The sequence below is a fragment of the Pan paniscus genome, chromosome 11 (assembly GCF_029289425.2).
Source record: "Pan paniscus chromosome 11, NHGRI_mPanPan1-v2.0_pri, whole genome shotgun sequence".
Taxonomy (NCBI): Eukaryota; Metazoa; Chordata; class Mammalia; order Primates; family Hominidae; genus Pan; species Pan paniscus.
The window spans coordinates 73,947,208-73,961,624 of NC_073260.2; the positions used below are offsets into that span (position 1 = coordinate 73,947,208).

Here is a 14,417-nt window from a genome sequence, read left to right on the forward strand (position 1 = left end):
ATTGAAAATATTTGGGGAAAAGAAAAGGATGATTGTGTCTGTGCTGAACATGCAGAGACATTTTATCTTTGTCATTATTCCCTCAACAATACAGTATAGCAACCATTTACATCACATTAATACTATATTAGGTATTATAGAGAATTTAGAGATGCTTTAAAGTATACAGGAGGATGTGCCTAGGTTATATGAAATACTACACCATTTTCTATAAGGGACTGGAGCATCCATAGAGTTTGGTATCTGCAGGGGGTCCTAGAACAAGTCCTCCACAGATAACGATGGATGACTGCATTTATTATTTCACCGTTTCCCATGCTCCACGTCCTTCTTATCAGTAGTTTTATGTGCATATTTCAAAACAATAATAATAAACATAGAACACACAAAAATCAAAGGTTACATTCTCAAAGTACATGTGAATCTACTCAACATATCTGCCCACATTTGTTATTTAAATAATCATATTTAATTGAAATAACCTACTTGAAGAAAGCAATCAACAGGTTCACCATGATGATATATTGCACGAAGAGGTAGACAGCTTGCAAGAATGGAGTAAGAAAAGAACCAGGAGGGCAGGATGGCTGGCTTGAACAAACTACAAATAAAGAATTTTAAAAGAATGAAAGATAAGATGAATCACAGTCCTGCCACTCTAGACACACATTTAGCACATTAACTGCACAGAATACCATAAATTCAAACATTTTTAAGATTTAGATGATTGTTTTTCAGATTTATTTTACTCTTGTTAACTATGAAGGCACAATTTCTGCATGACGGTAAAATCCCATACACACCATCTATTTCTCCAGCATAGACTTCTCCGTATATCATCCAGTATGGCTCAAATACAATATCTCGAGCTAGACTCCAAGATGGTGGCTCCTTTGGCGAAAGGATGGCCTTGCGTGCCACTCCAAAGCTCAGCAGGACTATGGCCATGATGATCACAATATAGAACATGTTTGCTGTCTGCAAAAGAGCATAGTACAACCAGAATTTTACCACAGATTTGAAGTTCAAAAGAAACCAAACACCAGCAGCCATCATAACTATACCTGCAAATAATAAGATTGTCTAGTCATTGACTAAAACACCCTTGTGCAGGAACAGCTAGACTTTCTTTGGCTAAACTCTTGTTTTCTCACACAGTATGCATTTCAAGTCAACTTGGTCTATGGAATAATATAAATGTGCTGAGAGGAGAGAATCTGTGCTTCTTTGTTTAAGCAGTAATGAATTGTGAACACTTTTTGATTAGCTAATATCTAAGTTTGCCCCCAGTTGGACCATAGGTTAGGAAAATAAAAATAAAAATAATAGGGTATTGTTGAATTAGTCCAATGGCTCCTTATTCCCAGAATTGTCTTCAGGAATTGATTAGAGTCTAAGAAACTGATCAAGCCAGTTTAATTCCATCTACTAAATGTACATCAACTCAGTCCATTAGTTTACTGTAACAGACAGAGCACTCACCACAATTCCCATCATTATTTCAAGAGCTACTCTACATCTCTTAGCTTTCCTTCCATTAGGCTGGGGCTGTGAAACCTATTCAAGCCAGTGGGCTGTGGTTTGATGGTGACTTGGGCACTTCTTGTCCAGAGCAGTTAAAAGCCATTAGACTTTCTCCATCCCTCTCACTCCCTACCATAGACCTTAGGAGCTAAATGTTCACATAGCTATGTCACAAGACAAAGGGATCCCAGATTCCTGAGTCACTGCATAGAGGACAGCCCCCATGAGCACTCACCAAACCTTGCATTAGGGAGAAATACCCTTGTGCTAAGTCATTGAAATATATTGGTTATCTCGGCATAGCCTATCTCATAAAGACTAATGTCACCAAGACAAGAGAAAACATTTCTGGTCTAAGAGAAAAATGTCAAATAGGAAAAATCTTTGGAGTCCTGGAGGTTGTCTGTTTTCTGTCCTCTTTGTTTGTTTGTCTCAGCACTACCCTTCAATCTCCAGAACTTGCCCCTTCCCTGCCAGTAAGTATCCTAGAAGGAAAAGCCAAAGATGATCTTGAGACACTGTACTTATTAAAGCGTAGGTCTTAGGTCCTTGTGAACAGCCAGATGGAAAAAGCCGGCCGGGCTCAGTAGCTCACGCCTGTAATCCCAGCACTTTGGGAGGCCGAGGCGAGCGGATCACTTGAGGTCAAGAGTTTGAGACTAGCTTGGCCAACATGGTGAAACCCCGTCTCTACTAAAAAATAAAAAATTAGCCGGGCGTGGTGGCAAGCGCCTGTAGTCCCTATTATAGGCTACTCAGGAAGCTGAGGCAGGAGAATCGCTTGAACACAGGAAGTGGAGGTTGCAGTGAGCAGAGATTGCGCCACTGCACTCCAGCCTGGACAACAGAGCAAGATTCCATCTCAGAAAAAAAAAAGAAAGAAAGAAAAAGAAAAAAAGAAAAAGCTGACACAACTGTACGGCAAGCTCAGGTGACAGACTGGAGCTAGGTGGCCCAATTTTGAATCCTGGCTCCCCATATATTCCTTTGAGGAATTTGCTTAACCTCCATTTCCTTGTATGTAAATGTGTATAATAACACTACCTATCTCCTAAAGTTGTTACTAAGATTAAATGAGTTAATACATACTAATTACCTAGACCAGTGTGTGGCCTATAGTAAGCACGATTTAAGAGTGTGATGGTAGGGGAGAGTCAGTGAGTGATACAAGAATAAACGGATATTTTAGCAGAAAATACCATTGGTGGTAGCCTCACATGAATCTCGTCCTTGGGAATTACTGTGCTCAGAGACAGATTTGACTCAATCCCATACCATCTGGTCCTAATCAAAAGGGTAAGCTGAGTGTCCCAACCAACTAACTATGCAATATACTATCCAAGGTCATTTGCTAATACTAGTTTGTGGTTATATGGAAGGCAGTGGTGACATGATCTTGCTCGCTGTGCTTCTATAAATAATTCCAAGATAGTGAGGCACAATGGCTCATGCCTGTAATCCCAGCATTTTGGGAGGCTGAGGCAGGAGGATCATTTGAGCTCAGGAGTTTGAGACCAGCCTGGGCAACATAGTGGGACCCTGTCTATATAAATAATAAAAAATAATTAGCTTGGCATGATGGTGTGTGCCTGTGGTCCCAGTTACTCAGGTGGTTGAGGATTTCTTGAGCCTGGGAGGGTGAGGGTGCAGTGAGCCGTGATCGCACCACTGCACTCCAGCCTAGGTGACAGAGCGAGACCCTGTCTCACATAATGATGATGATAATAATAATAATTTCGAAAGTTAAACTATCGGATATAAACGATGAAGAACCATTAAAAAGAAGCCAGGCGTGATGGTGCATGCCTATAGTCCCAGCTACTCAGGACACTGAGATGGGAGGATCCCTTGAGCCCAACAGTCAAATCTAGCCTGCACAACATAGCATCTTTACAAAGAACACTAGAACAACAGGGTGACTATAGTTAATAATAATTAATTGTACATTTAAAAATAACTAAAAGAGTATAAGTGAGTTGTTTGTAACACAAAGGATTAATGCTCGAGGTGATGAATACCCCATTTACCCTGATGTGATTATTATGCATTGTATGCCTATATCAAAATATTCCATATACCCCGTAAATACATACACTTACTTATGTACCCACAAGAATTCTTTTAAAAACTTTTTTTTTTTTTTGAGATGGAGTCTCGCTCTGTCGCTCAGGCTGGAGTGCAGTGGCGCAATCTCGGCTCACTGCAAGCTCCACCTCCCGGGTTCGCGCTATTCTCCCACCTCAGCCTCCTGAGTAGCTGGGACTACAGGTGCCCACCACCATGCCCGGCTAATTTTTTGTATTTTTAGTAGAGACGGGGTTTCACCCTGTTAGCCAGGATGGTCTTGATCTCCTGACCTTGTGATCCGCCCGCCTTGGCCTCCCAAAGTGCTGGGATTACAGGTGTGAGCCACCACACCTGGCTAAAAATAATTTTAAAAAAGAATACCAGGATATAAAACTAGACTGTACTCACCATTTTTGCAATCATGGTCACATATGGACCTGCATGTTGATTCACAGCAAAGAAGTCCAGGAGCCGTGAGAACCAGAATATGATGTCTATGCAGTAGATCAGTCTTCCCGCTGTGTGAAAAGGAGGGTCACCCCATCGAAGGACGAAGCCAACTGAAAACAGGCCAATGGCCACAGTTTCTGTTAAGTTCCAGTACTCACTAATCCATACCTTCACCTTTTGAGTAAACTTCCCAGGTTCTGAAATACAGATCTAAAAGAAGGAAGAAGGAAACTTTAAAAAGGAGGTACAACCAAAGAATCCCATCAATATGATCTTCTTAAATACACAAACCATTCACTGAAAGAGTAATCTAAAACCTGCCAAACCTTAAATCACTTGCGGATTTCAGAGACTTAAGTTATCATCAGTAATGAATTATTTAAACAATGCTATACAGATATAATTTAAGTCATTTGATAATGCCAGATTGTCACTTGAAACTCCAACTAGAAGTCAAAAAAATAGAAAGCACTTTTTCTAGCTTTCAATAATCCTGAAATAGCATGAGAAAACACCAAGACATTTTAAAACTCAATACTGCAGGCTGGGCGCGGTGGCTCATGCCTGTAATCCCAGCACTTTGGGAGGCCGAGGCGGGTGGATCACGGAGGTCAGGAGATCAAGATCATCCTGGCTAAAACGGTGAAACCCCATCTCTACTAAAAATACAAAAAATTAGCCGGGCGTGGTTGCGGGTGCCTGTAGTCCCAGCTACTCGGGAGTCTGAGGCAGGAGAATGGCATGAACCCGGGAGGTGGAGCTTGCAGTGAGCTGAAATCGCACCACCGCACTCCAGCCTGGGTGACAGAGCGAGGCTCTGTCTCAAAATAAATAAATAAATAAATAAAACTCAATACTGCTGTGGATCTGTATAGCTACGATTTCATTTCAGGAGGCACAGCAGGGTGCAAAGAACACTGGATGGAGCAAGGAATCCTGTAATCCAGTCCGACTACTGCTATTTAGTGAGTTGTTGACAAACTACTAAGAATATGATATTGGGCCAGGTGCAGTGGCTCACGCCTGTAATCCCAACACTTTGGGAGGCCGAGGCAGGTGGATCACTTGAGGTCAGGAGTTCGAGACCAGCCTGGCCAACATGATGAAACCCCGTCTCTACTAAAAATACAAAAATTAGGCTGGGTGCAGTGGCTCACGCCTGTAATCCCGACACTTTGGGAGGCCGAGGCAGGTGGATCACTTGAGGTCAGGAGTTCAAGACCAGCCTGGCCAACATGGTGAAACCCTGTCTCTGCTAAAAATACAAAAATTAGCTGGGTGTGGTGGCAGGCACCTGTAATCCCAGCTACTCCGGAGGCTAAGGCAGGAGAACTGCTTGAACCTGGGAGGCAGAGGTTGCAGTGAGCCGAGATCTCACCACTGCACTCCAGCCTGGGTGACAGAGCAAGACTCTATCTCAAAAGAAAAAAAAAAAGAAAAAAAAAGAATGTGATATTGGAACTCACTAAGATAAGAAAATACCCCTGAAACACCGTGTCAGACAAACAGAAATGTAAAATAGTACATCGATTTTCCCTGAAGCATTAAAAAAAAGGGTACAATTCAGATAACTATCTGTTTCTCTCCTGATTTTCTATAATCTATAAACTCCACATAGGAATTAGCAGGCAACATAGGTATAATTACAAAGAAGTATATAATGTTGGTTATATTACCTCTAAGACAAAATAAATATAGGTAAATACACAGACACAGAGGCATACATTGACATCTAAAACAGTCTGAGTCACAAATATTTATGATTACAGTTATAACTGATAGGAATGCTAATTTTTGTTTTTGTTTTTGTTTTTGTTTGAGACGGAGTCTCGCTCTGTCACACAGGCTGGAGTGCAGTGGTGCGATCTTGGCTCACTGCAACCTCCACCTCCTGGATTCAAGCAATTCTTCTGCCTTAGCCTCCCAAGTAGCTGGGATTACAGGTGCATGCCACCATGCCCGGCTAATTTTTTGTATTTTTAGTAGAGACGGGGTTTCACCATGTTAGCCAAGATGGTCTCGATCTCCTGACCTCATGATCTGCCTGCCTCGGCCTCCCAAAGTGCTGGGATTACAAACATAAGCCACCACGCCTGGCCCCCTCCTTTTTTTTTTTTTAAAGTAACTCATTACGAACTAGAAATTTTTAAAAGTTTTGGTTTTTTGCTTCTTGGACTATTTGCCTCAGAGAGATTTCCAGCTTCAATTTTCAAAGTGTTTGGTAGGAGCTTTCAAAAACTATAAACATATTCCTTACATATTGCACAACTTCAGCCATTTATGCCACTCATTAGATGAAATTGATAATATGAAAATAATGCTAGGCAACAAAAATCAACCCCACCAAACAAAAACAAACAAACAAAAAAACTTGGGGAAATCAAATAGTTGGAGGGTTTAATACAATTCTATGGCATCATCTATCCTTTAGGATTGGTAAACACACCAAGATATCCACTTCAAAGATAACTGCTTCCAAAGTGCACCAACCAGCAGAAAGCAGCTGACAAGGATAAAGGGCTGGAATCAAGGATTCTCCCCCAAATAACCTTTATGCAGCATGTAAGTCAAGGTCAGTGTGTCCTGTCTTCCCCCACCCTTGACATGTCCATTTTCATCACCAGAGCCAAGGAGTCTTTCAGTGGACACCTACAGAAGCTGAGGACATATGCAGAAGATAAAGGTAGATGTCATAACTCACCTCCCTGACCACCTCAATAGCATTGGTGAAGATGTAAATGCTAACAAGCCACTCCTGCACGCTGGGCTGGGGCTGCATCTCCACCAACACGGTGTAAGTGAACAGCATGAGGAATGCCAAATACGCCATCTGTGAGGGGGACACACATTCCCCAGATGTGAGTGAGAGCAAGCATGGAGCATGCCAAGGAGACGCAGATGGAGCAGAAACCCAGGCATGAACTTCAACATGATAACACGAACACAGAACTAGGACCACCTTCGGGTTATTGATGACCTACTATCAAGGAAAGCACAACAATCCATGGTGTTCTAGTCTAGGATTTAGAGGCAGGAATGAAATCACTGTTCTCAGATGCATGGAAGGACACATTGTGTCTTTCTGCTGGCTCGTGACTGGCATTTCCAGGACCCTGCACATCCAACAAGGGCACTGGCAAGCTAACAGCAAGCCCAGGAGGAATCACAGGTCTTCCCCTCCATCTTAAACACAGAAAGAAAACGTGTGAAGCATGCCAGATCCGCAGTGGCAATAGATGCTTATTTTCAAATACAATGAACTGTGGCATTTACCACTGCTGGGAGTTCTATTTTATGTTGATTAAAATACTCTGTTTAATAGAAAAGTTGTGTCCAACTGTGAGCCCTTTTAATTAAGGACCGTTTGTCAATATTTATATCTTCAGCACTCAGCACTCAGCACTCTGCTTGACACATGATAGACATTCAATAAATGTTTGTCTAATTACTGTGTATATATATGTATGCCTAGATTTCCAAAGTCTTGAAAGAATTAAGACATAGTGATCACACATATAGGTACATAGTGATTAATAGCTTTGTAATCTTACCTAATATTCTTATCTTCTTAAGATATAGTCCCAGAAGCAGAATATCTGTCCATGCACATTGAAAACTGTGACAAATATTACTAAATTTTCTGACAGAAGGGCTTTACCAAATTACACTATTATCAACAATGTATGAGACTGCAGTCCTCTAAATAGCCTCAGAGACAACACCCAGTGCTCACTGATCAATACTTGCATTTAAAAACCTTGTATCGGCTGGATGCGGTGGCTCATGCCTATAATCCCAGCCCTTTGGGAGGCCAAGGCGGGTGGATCACCTGAGGTTAGGAGTTCGAGACCAGCCTGGCCAACATGGTGAAACCCCGTCTCTACTAAAAATACAAAAAATTAGCTGGGCATGGTGGTGTGCACCTGTAATCCCAGTTACTCAGGAGGCTGAGGCAAGAGCATCTCTTGAACCCAGAAGGCCGAGGTTGCAGTGAGCTGAGATCGCACTATTGCACTCCAGCCTGGGTGACAGAGCAAGACTCCATCTCAAAAAAAAAAAGAAAAAAAGAAAATCAGTTGAGAGAAAAATGTGTGTGTGTGTGTGTGTGTGTGTTCATTCCCACAAGTCATATTATTTTAACCTTGATTCCTATTTCTCATACATTTTTATCTACCTAAATGGATAAGTCTGCTTCTAACTTTAGTTCTGCACAGATAACATAGAGAATAGCTTAAACCATTTCTAACTATGTAAGAATGGTATTATTGGCAATAGGTGGTCTTTTAGGCAGTCATAATGGATATTAGTGCCTATGATTTAAGGAAGTGTAGAAGAGAAGCATATAAGAAAGTAAAGGTAAATTTCAATAATTCTATACTTCTCTTGGTCTATATCTCAAAGTCTGAGTTTTTTTGATGACTCCTTAGGGACACACTTTAAGTTAATTTGTTCTTTCAAGCAACTTAAAAGTTTTTTGTCATTGGTTTCAGCATAGTTAGACAATTTACTCCTTAACTTTTACTCTGAGGTTCAGACCTTAGCCCATTTGTCTGTATATATTTTATTATTTGTATTTTGTTATCTCCTTATACTGATTCCTTATACTGGACTCATTTACGTACATTAATGGTCTCCCCTACATAACTGTAAGCTGTTTGAGGTCAGTATTGATGTTTGGCAACGTCTTCTTCTCACCGCCCCTCTGCTGCCTAGTATACTATGTCTTAAAGACAGCAGTTAGGTCTCAGTAAAATCGAATTGAATGACCTGAATCTTAGGTTACCCTCAGCCATAACTTTCTTTCTATATAGTGTACAACTATACGAATCTGGAAGATTTATAAGCAAAAGACTACAAACATATTCGATAAGTAGATATTCAGACTGAGAAAGCAGCACAATTCCTCTACTTGAGAACAGGTTGGATTCCTAAAGGCTATGTTAAGTCCACTTACTCTTTAGTCCAAAGTGGCATCACATAAAGGCTACAGGCAACCAAAGTACTCACACCTAGGTAAAATTAAGCACTAAACACTCTGGACATTGGCAGTATTGCTTCTGACTCTTTTTGTTTCTTTCCAATTATTAAAAACACCATGGTGGGCAGATCTGGCTGGTTTTGTGCTATTGCTTAGCTTTGTTCCTGTTTCTTAAAGCTCCTGAGCTAGAAATTTCCAAGGGAAGAAATGCCTAAATACGCTTTTCCCAATGGTATGACTATGGTTAAAACTCTCCCAGCACTCCTGTCAGAGTCTTTCGTATATGTTGTTGCGCATTACAAAAATAGCAAAACCTCATTGTTTGAAAGCAGATGTGATTTTTGGAAACAGATAAAAATCATACACAGCTACGTACTTATTCAATAAGTATAGGAAATAAGTGTGTGGTTGGCCAGGTAAATATTTGGAAATACAACACATTTAGATAAATATCCTTTTATAGTCACACTTCAAATGTTTTAGATATACAAACTCTTGGCCATGAGCTATTTAAGTATAGATAAGCATTAGAAAAATAAATGCTATGGGAGCACATGTTCTCAGATCTCCTGAGGGCTGTGTTACGGAAAAAAATATTTAAAAAAAAAAGAAAAGAAAATTCTATGAAATAAATGTGAAAAGCACCAAACACATCTAAAGCACAGCTCATGCTTTCTCTGTAGCTCTACTATCCATAATAGATTTAGTATTTGTTCACACAGTTCAGCTTCTAACATTTTTCATTTTCTCTCTATATTTATAAACATATACTACTGAAGGCAAAAAAAAAAACAAACACTTGCATCATTTTCTACCTATATAACACATTCCTACAAACAAAAAGCTGATTCAATTGCTGATTTTATTTTTTTTGAGATGGGGTCTCGCTCTGTTGCCCAGGCTGGAGTGTAGCGGTGCGATCTCGGCTCACTGCAGGCTCCGCCCCCTGGGGTTCTCGCCATTCTCCTGCCTCAGCCTCCTGAGTAGCTGGGACTACAGGCGCCCGCCATCACGCCCAGCTACTTTTTTTGTATTTTTAGTAGAGACGGGGTTTCACCATGTTAGCCAGGATGGTCTCGATCTCCTGACCTTGTGATCCGCCCGCCTCAGCCTCCCAAAGTGCTGGAATTACAGGCGTGAGCCACCACGCCTGGCCTCAATTGCTGATTTTCTAAGAAGAATCCACCCACCTATTGCTTAATTCTACAAACACTGCTATTAATTTGGTTGCTCCACAAATCTTTGAATGCTGTCTCCCTTCAAATGGTGAGGTTTTACCACTTTTGTGGAATGTGCAACAACATATTTGAGGGACTCTGATAGGAGTGCCGAGAGAGTTTTAACCACAGTCACACTGTTAAGAAAAGAGTATTCCAGTGTTTCTTTCCGTGGAAATTTCTAGCTCAGGAGTTTTTAGAGACAGGAGCAAAGCTAAGCAATAGGGCAAAGCCAGCTAGATCTTCCCACAATAACAGTGCTAACTCTTAGCACTCAAAGAGAGAAGAAAATGCTTGTTCTCAAACTCCAAAAGGTAGGTGAGCTCCACCCTAACTTCTCCCTGCCTTCCTCCAGTCCTCTTTGTTACCTACTTTGTCATGCCCTCACTTTTTTTTAACTAGGTTTCTACATTTTTATTGCAAAGTGGCAAATCAGGCATATTATCAACATCATCACTAGCTATCAATCATCATTAATCCGACATATATTGTTGCAATGAGACCAACCGTATAAAACCAAAACTTGACAATTGGAGCACTGTAGAACTCATAGACTTTCCTGGTCCACGGAAGGTGTTGGTGCCCACTTTCCAAACCAAAATGCTGATTTTCATCCAGTTTCTCATCATGGCCCCTTTCCAAATCATACTCTTTCTATAAAATAAACAAATAATCATTTTCTTGTCAGCAGCTTAACTAAAATAGTGACAAGCATGAACATCCAAAAAATATCATAAATAATATATTAGAAATTAGTTGGCTGGGGGCGGTGGCTCACACCTGTAATCCCAGCACTTTGGGAGGCCAAGGTGGGCAGATCATCTGAGGTCAGGAGTTCGAGACTAGCCTGGCCAGCATGGAGAAACCCTGCCTCTACTAAAAATATAAAAATAAGTAGAGTGTGGTGGCACATATCTGCAATCCCAACTACTTGGGAGGCTGAGGCAAAAGAATCGCTTGAACCCGGGAGGCAGAGGTTACAGTGAGCCGATATCATGCCACCGCACTCCAGCCTGGGTGACAGAGTGAGACTCTGTCTCAAAAAATAATAATAATAATAATTGGGCACCCACATGCCAAATTATAATCTTACCTTTGAAGGGAGAGAAAACTGCATGTACTGTATAAATTATTGACCAGTTAAAACACATGAGGTATTTCTGAAATGCAAGCTGACTCTGTAGTAATCAAACCCAAAGTAAGAATAGTTCCAAGGATTTAAAAATTGGTCCCTGTTCCCAATATCCTTTTTTTTGAGATGAAGTCTTGCTCTTGTCGCCCAGGCTGGGGTGCAATGGCGTGGTCTCGGCTCCCTGCAACCAAACTCCGCCTCCCAGGTTCAAGAGATTCTCATACCTCAGCCTCCCAAGTAGCTGGGCTTACAGTCACCCGCCACCACACCTGGCTAATTTTTGTATGTTTTTAAATTTTGGAACCTAAGGATACTCCTAAAATCCCTGTGAAATAAGTAATGAACAATACAATTATTTCCTTAACACAGAAGAAATTGAGCATACATTGATGATGCATGGCCATTCCTTGTCATAGGAAATTCAGGCACTGCATTAGTTTTAGGATTCTGACCTTCGATAGCATCCCCACTGATTTATAGCAGAGGGTCTGTTTGCCTGCAGTTCATGTGCTCTCTGAGCTTCCAGAGTTCCTTGAACACCCTGCAACCATGTGCAAGTATTTGTGTTGTACATGCATTTTTCTGGGGAAAGAATCAGATTTTTCATCAACTACCAAAAAGGTATGTGTCAGTCCAAGGGAATTAACTCATGTAGAGAATTAGCAATGAGTATATGTAAGGCAGAGCAGGAGTTGCCTGAATGTGACTATACAAACACCCACGCAGCATGAGCTTTGAAAAGAGGAAGGAAAGGAAGAGAAAAGAAAAGAGAAAAAGGAAAAGAAAAGACAAGACAAGACAAGAAAAGAAGCATTTATAGCCTGGCTACCTTTAAGCAGCAGCAATGTAAGGGTAGCAAAAGGAAAGCAAAAGTGATATCACTCTACTGTGTAGATTTCTAGGTGGTTTTAGTTTTTTAATAGGAAACACATGTAATTTTTAATTTTTTAAAGTAATATTAAAAGAAAAGAATGTTCTCTGCTGCCTCTCAAACTAGTCCATTCTTGCAACGTAGCCACAAAAGTTATCTCTTTAATGTCAGACCTGCAAGATTAGCAAAATTTTTTAAGCCAAGGAATGAATCAAATTTTGCTTGAGTTGTCCATATAATTGCAGAAAAATGTGACTTTTAAGGCCTCGGGCATCTAGATGGGTTATCGTCCGTGCCTAATTAATTATTCAGTCATTTATTTCACTTTGGGCAGTGAGGTTAGGATTGACTTAGAAATGTAGGAATTGGCCCAGTTCCTAGCAGGTTTGAACCAGCCTAGAATTAAAATGGTATAAAACCAATTAGAAAAGTCATCATTTATGAGCTTTTAATGACATCAACACCACATCAGAAAGACCCCAGAAAGCAATTTAAGTAATGACTTTATTATTAAATAACTTCTCTTATTATTTTTCTAGGAGTGTTTCATTAGCTCTTAATTGCTCTTGACAGTTTGGAGTGGATTATAAAGTGCTGATCGGGCCTGTCTCTGAGTTGAATTCAAAGACACCAATTGCTATGATGAAGACAACCTGAGAACGTAAATTCAGATTTTTTTTTTTACTGAGAAGAAGGTAAAGACAAAAACATATGACTTGAATAACTTTTATTACATATATAGCTCCCTCACCCCCCACACCCCCTGACCACCCCACACTTTTTTTCTAATTGTAATCTGATACACAGATTAAAATTATGACTACAACAATAAGTCTTCCCCCCATATCTGTTTTGCAGTCATCTTTCCCACTTAATTATGCTCTGATAGAATAGATTTTGTTATACAACTTTCTTAGTATTATTTCACTGTGATTTATTGACCTGTGTAAGACCAAGCTCATCTTTCCCCTTCCGAACCCACTCCTTCTCCAGTTATCCTTGTGTCCCTTCAACACGGCCTTGTTTAAAAGACCCTCTTCCTCTCCATGTCCATTGCTACTGACTCTCGTTAAAGGACTTATTGTTTCTCACCTGGATGGCTACCCTGGCCTACCCTGCTTCCAGCCAGTCTTCTTGCTAAACCATCCTATGCCCTGGAGGCAGAATAATTTCTCTAATAGTCAGATCATCTCACTACTCTGGCATACACATTCACTGGCTGTCCGTAACCTACAGAATAAAAATCATACTCCTTCACAGGATATACAAGATTCTACATGATCTAGCCTCAATCTCCTTTCCAGCCATTCCTACAAGTACTCCCAGCTTGTCACATAACCTCATAACCTAGATTCCAGCCGAACCATACCACTTGCGATGCTTTACATATACCTTGCCACTTCCCAACTCCATGACCCTGTTGATAGTCTCCTTCTCACTGATATGCTCTTTTCCCTCACCACATCGTCAAGTCAAGCTCAAACACCAACCCAATCATAAAACTGTCACTAACCCCTAATCCTTACCTACTGACTCCTAATGGGAAGAGTCTTCTTCTGCTGTTGGTTAACCCATTCTGCCATCTTACTGTAATTTAGTCCTAAGAAAACTCAAGTCATCACAGGTCATGTTTTCAAGAGGTTATCAGCTAAAAAGATCTAAATTTCACATGGCAAAGTTATTCTGCCTGTAGAAATTTCAGTAAGGAGTTTTATAAAACCTCAGTGAGTAAATGCAGCATTTGATGCTACACAGCTTCAGCTCCAGAATAATGGCTTTCCTTCTCTAATTACCAGAAGTGCCTTCTTTATATTCATTATTACCCACTATTACCACAAGAAGACAACACAGTGACACTCTAAAGAGCATCTAAGTATCACCTGCCTTCAGTTTCCTGCCACAATACATAATGCAAATTATGTTCCTCAACTAATAAATTGCATTACTTAATCAGTGTTATGAAATCTTATCTACCCCATCAAAAGTGCTGCCTCCACCCCTTACACCATGCCTAGAAAATTCTAAAAACATAGCAGCTTATTAATAATTACTGCTTAAGTTAAATTCAAAGGCAAAAGAAAGATTGTTGTTATGATTGTAAGCCATTTATAGTGAACAGACTTGAAACACTTTTTCAATACCTGTTTTAATTGAACAATGGTGAGATATTGTGGATAT

General features: G+C 40.5%; 1 protein-coding gene across 1 annotated transcript in view; it reads right to left on the reverse strand.

The window, feature by feature from the left end:
- TRPM6 (transient receptor potential cation channel subfamily M member 6) overlaps positions 1 to 14,417 on the reverse strand; it is a 166,895-nt gene that overhangs the window by 59,421 nt on the left and 93,057 nt on the right. The window contains exons 19-23 of the mRNA XM_024930189.3: positions 10,744 to 10,890; positions 6,743 to 6,871; positions 4,000 to 4,251; positions 804 to 978; positions 487 to 601 (exon numbers count right to left, since the gene is read on the reverse strand). Coding sequence (XP_024785957.2) covers positions 487 to 601; positions 804 to 978; positions 4,000 to 4,251; positions 6,743 to 6,871; positions 10,744 to 10,890 — 818 coding nt within the window. The remainder of the gene's footprint in view (positions 1 to 486; positions 602 to 803; positions 979 to 3,999; positions 4,252 to 6,742; positions 6,872 to 10,743; positions 10,891 to 14,417) is intronic.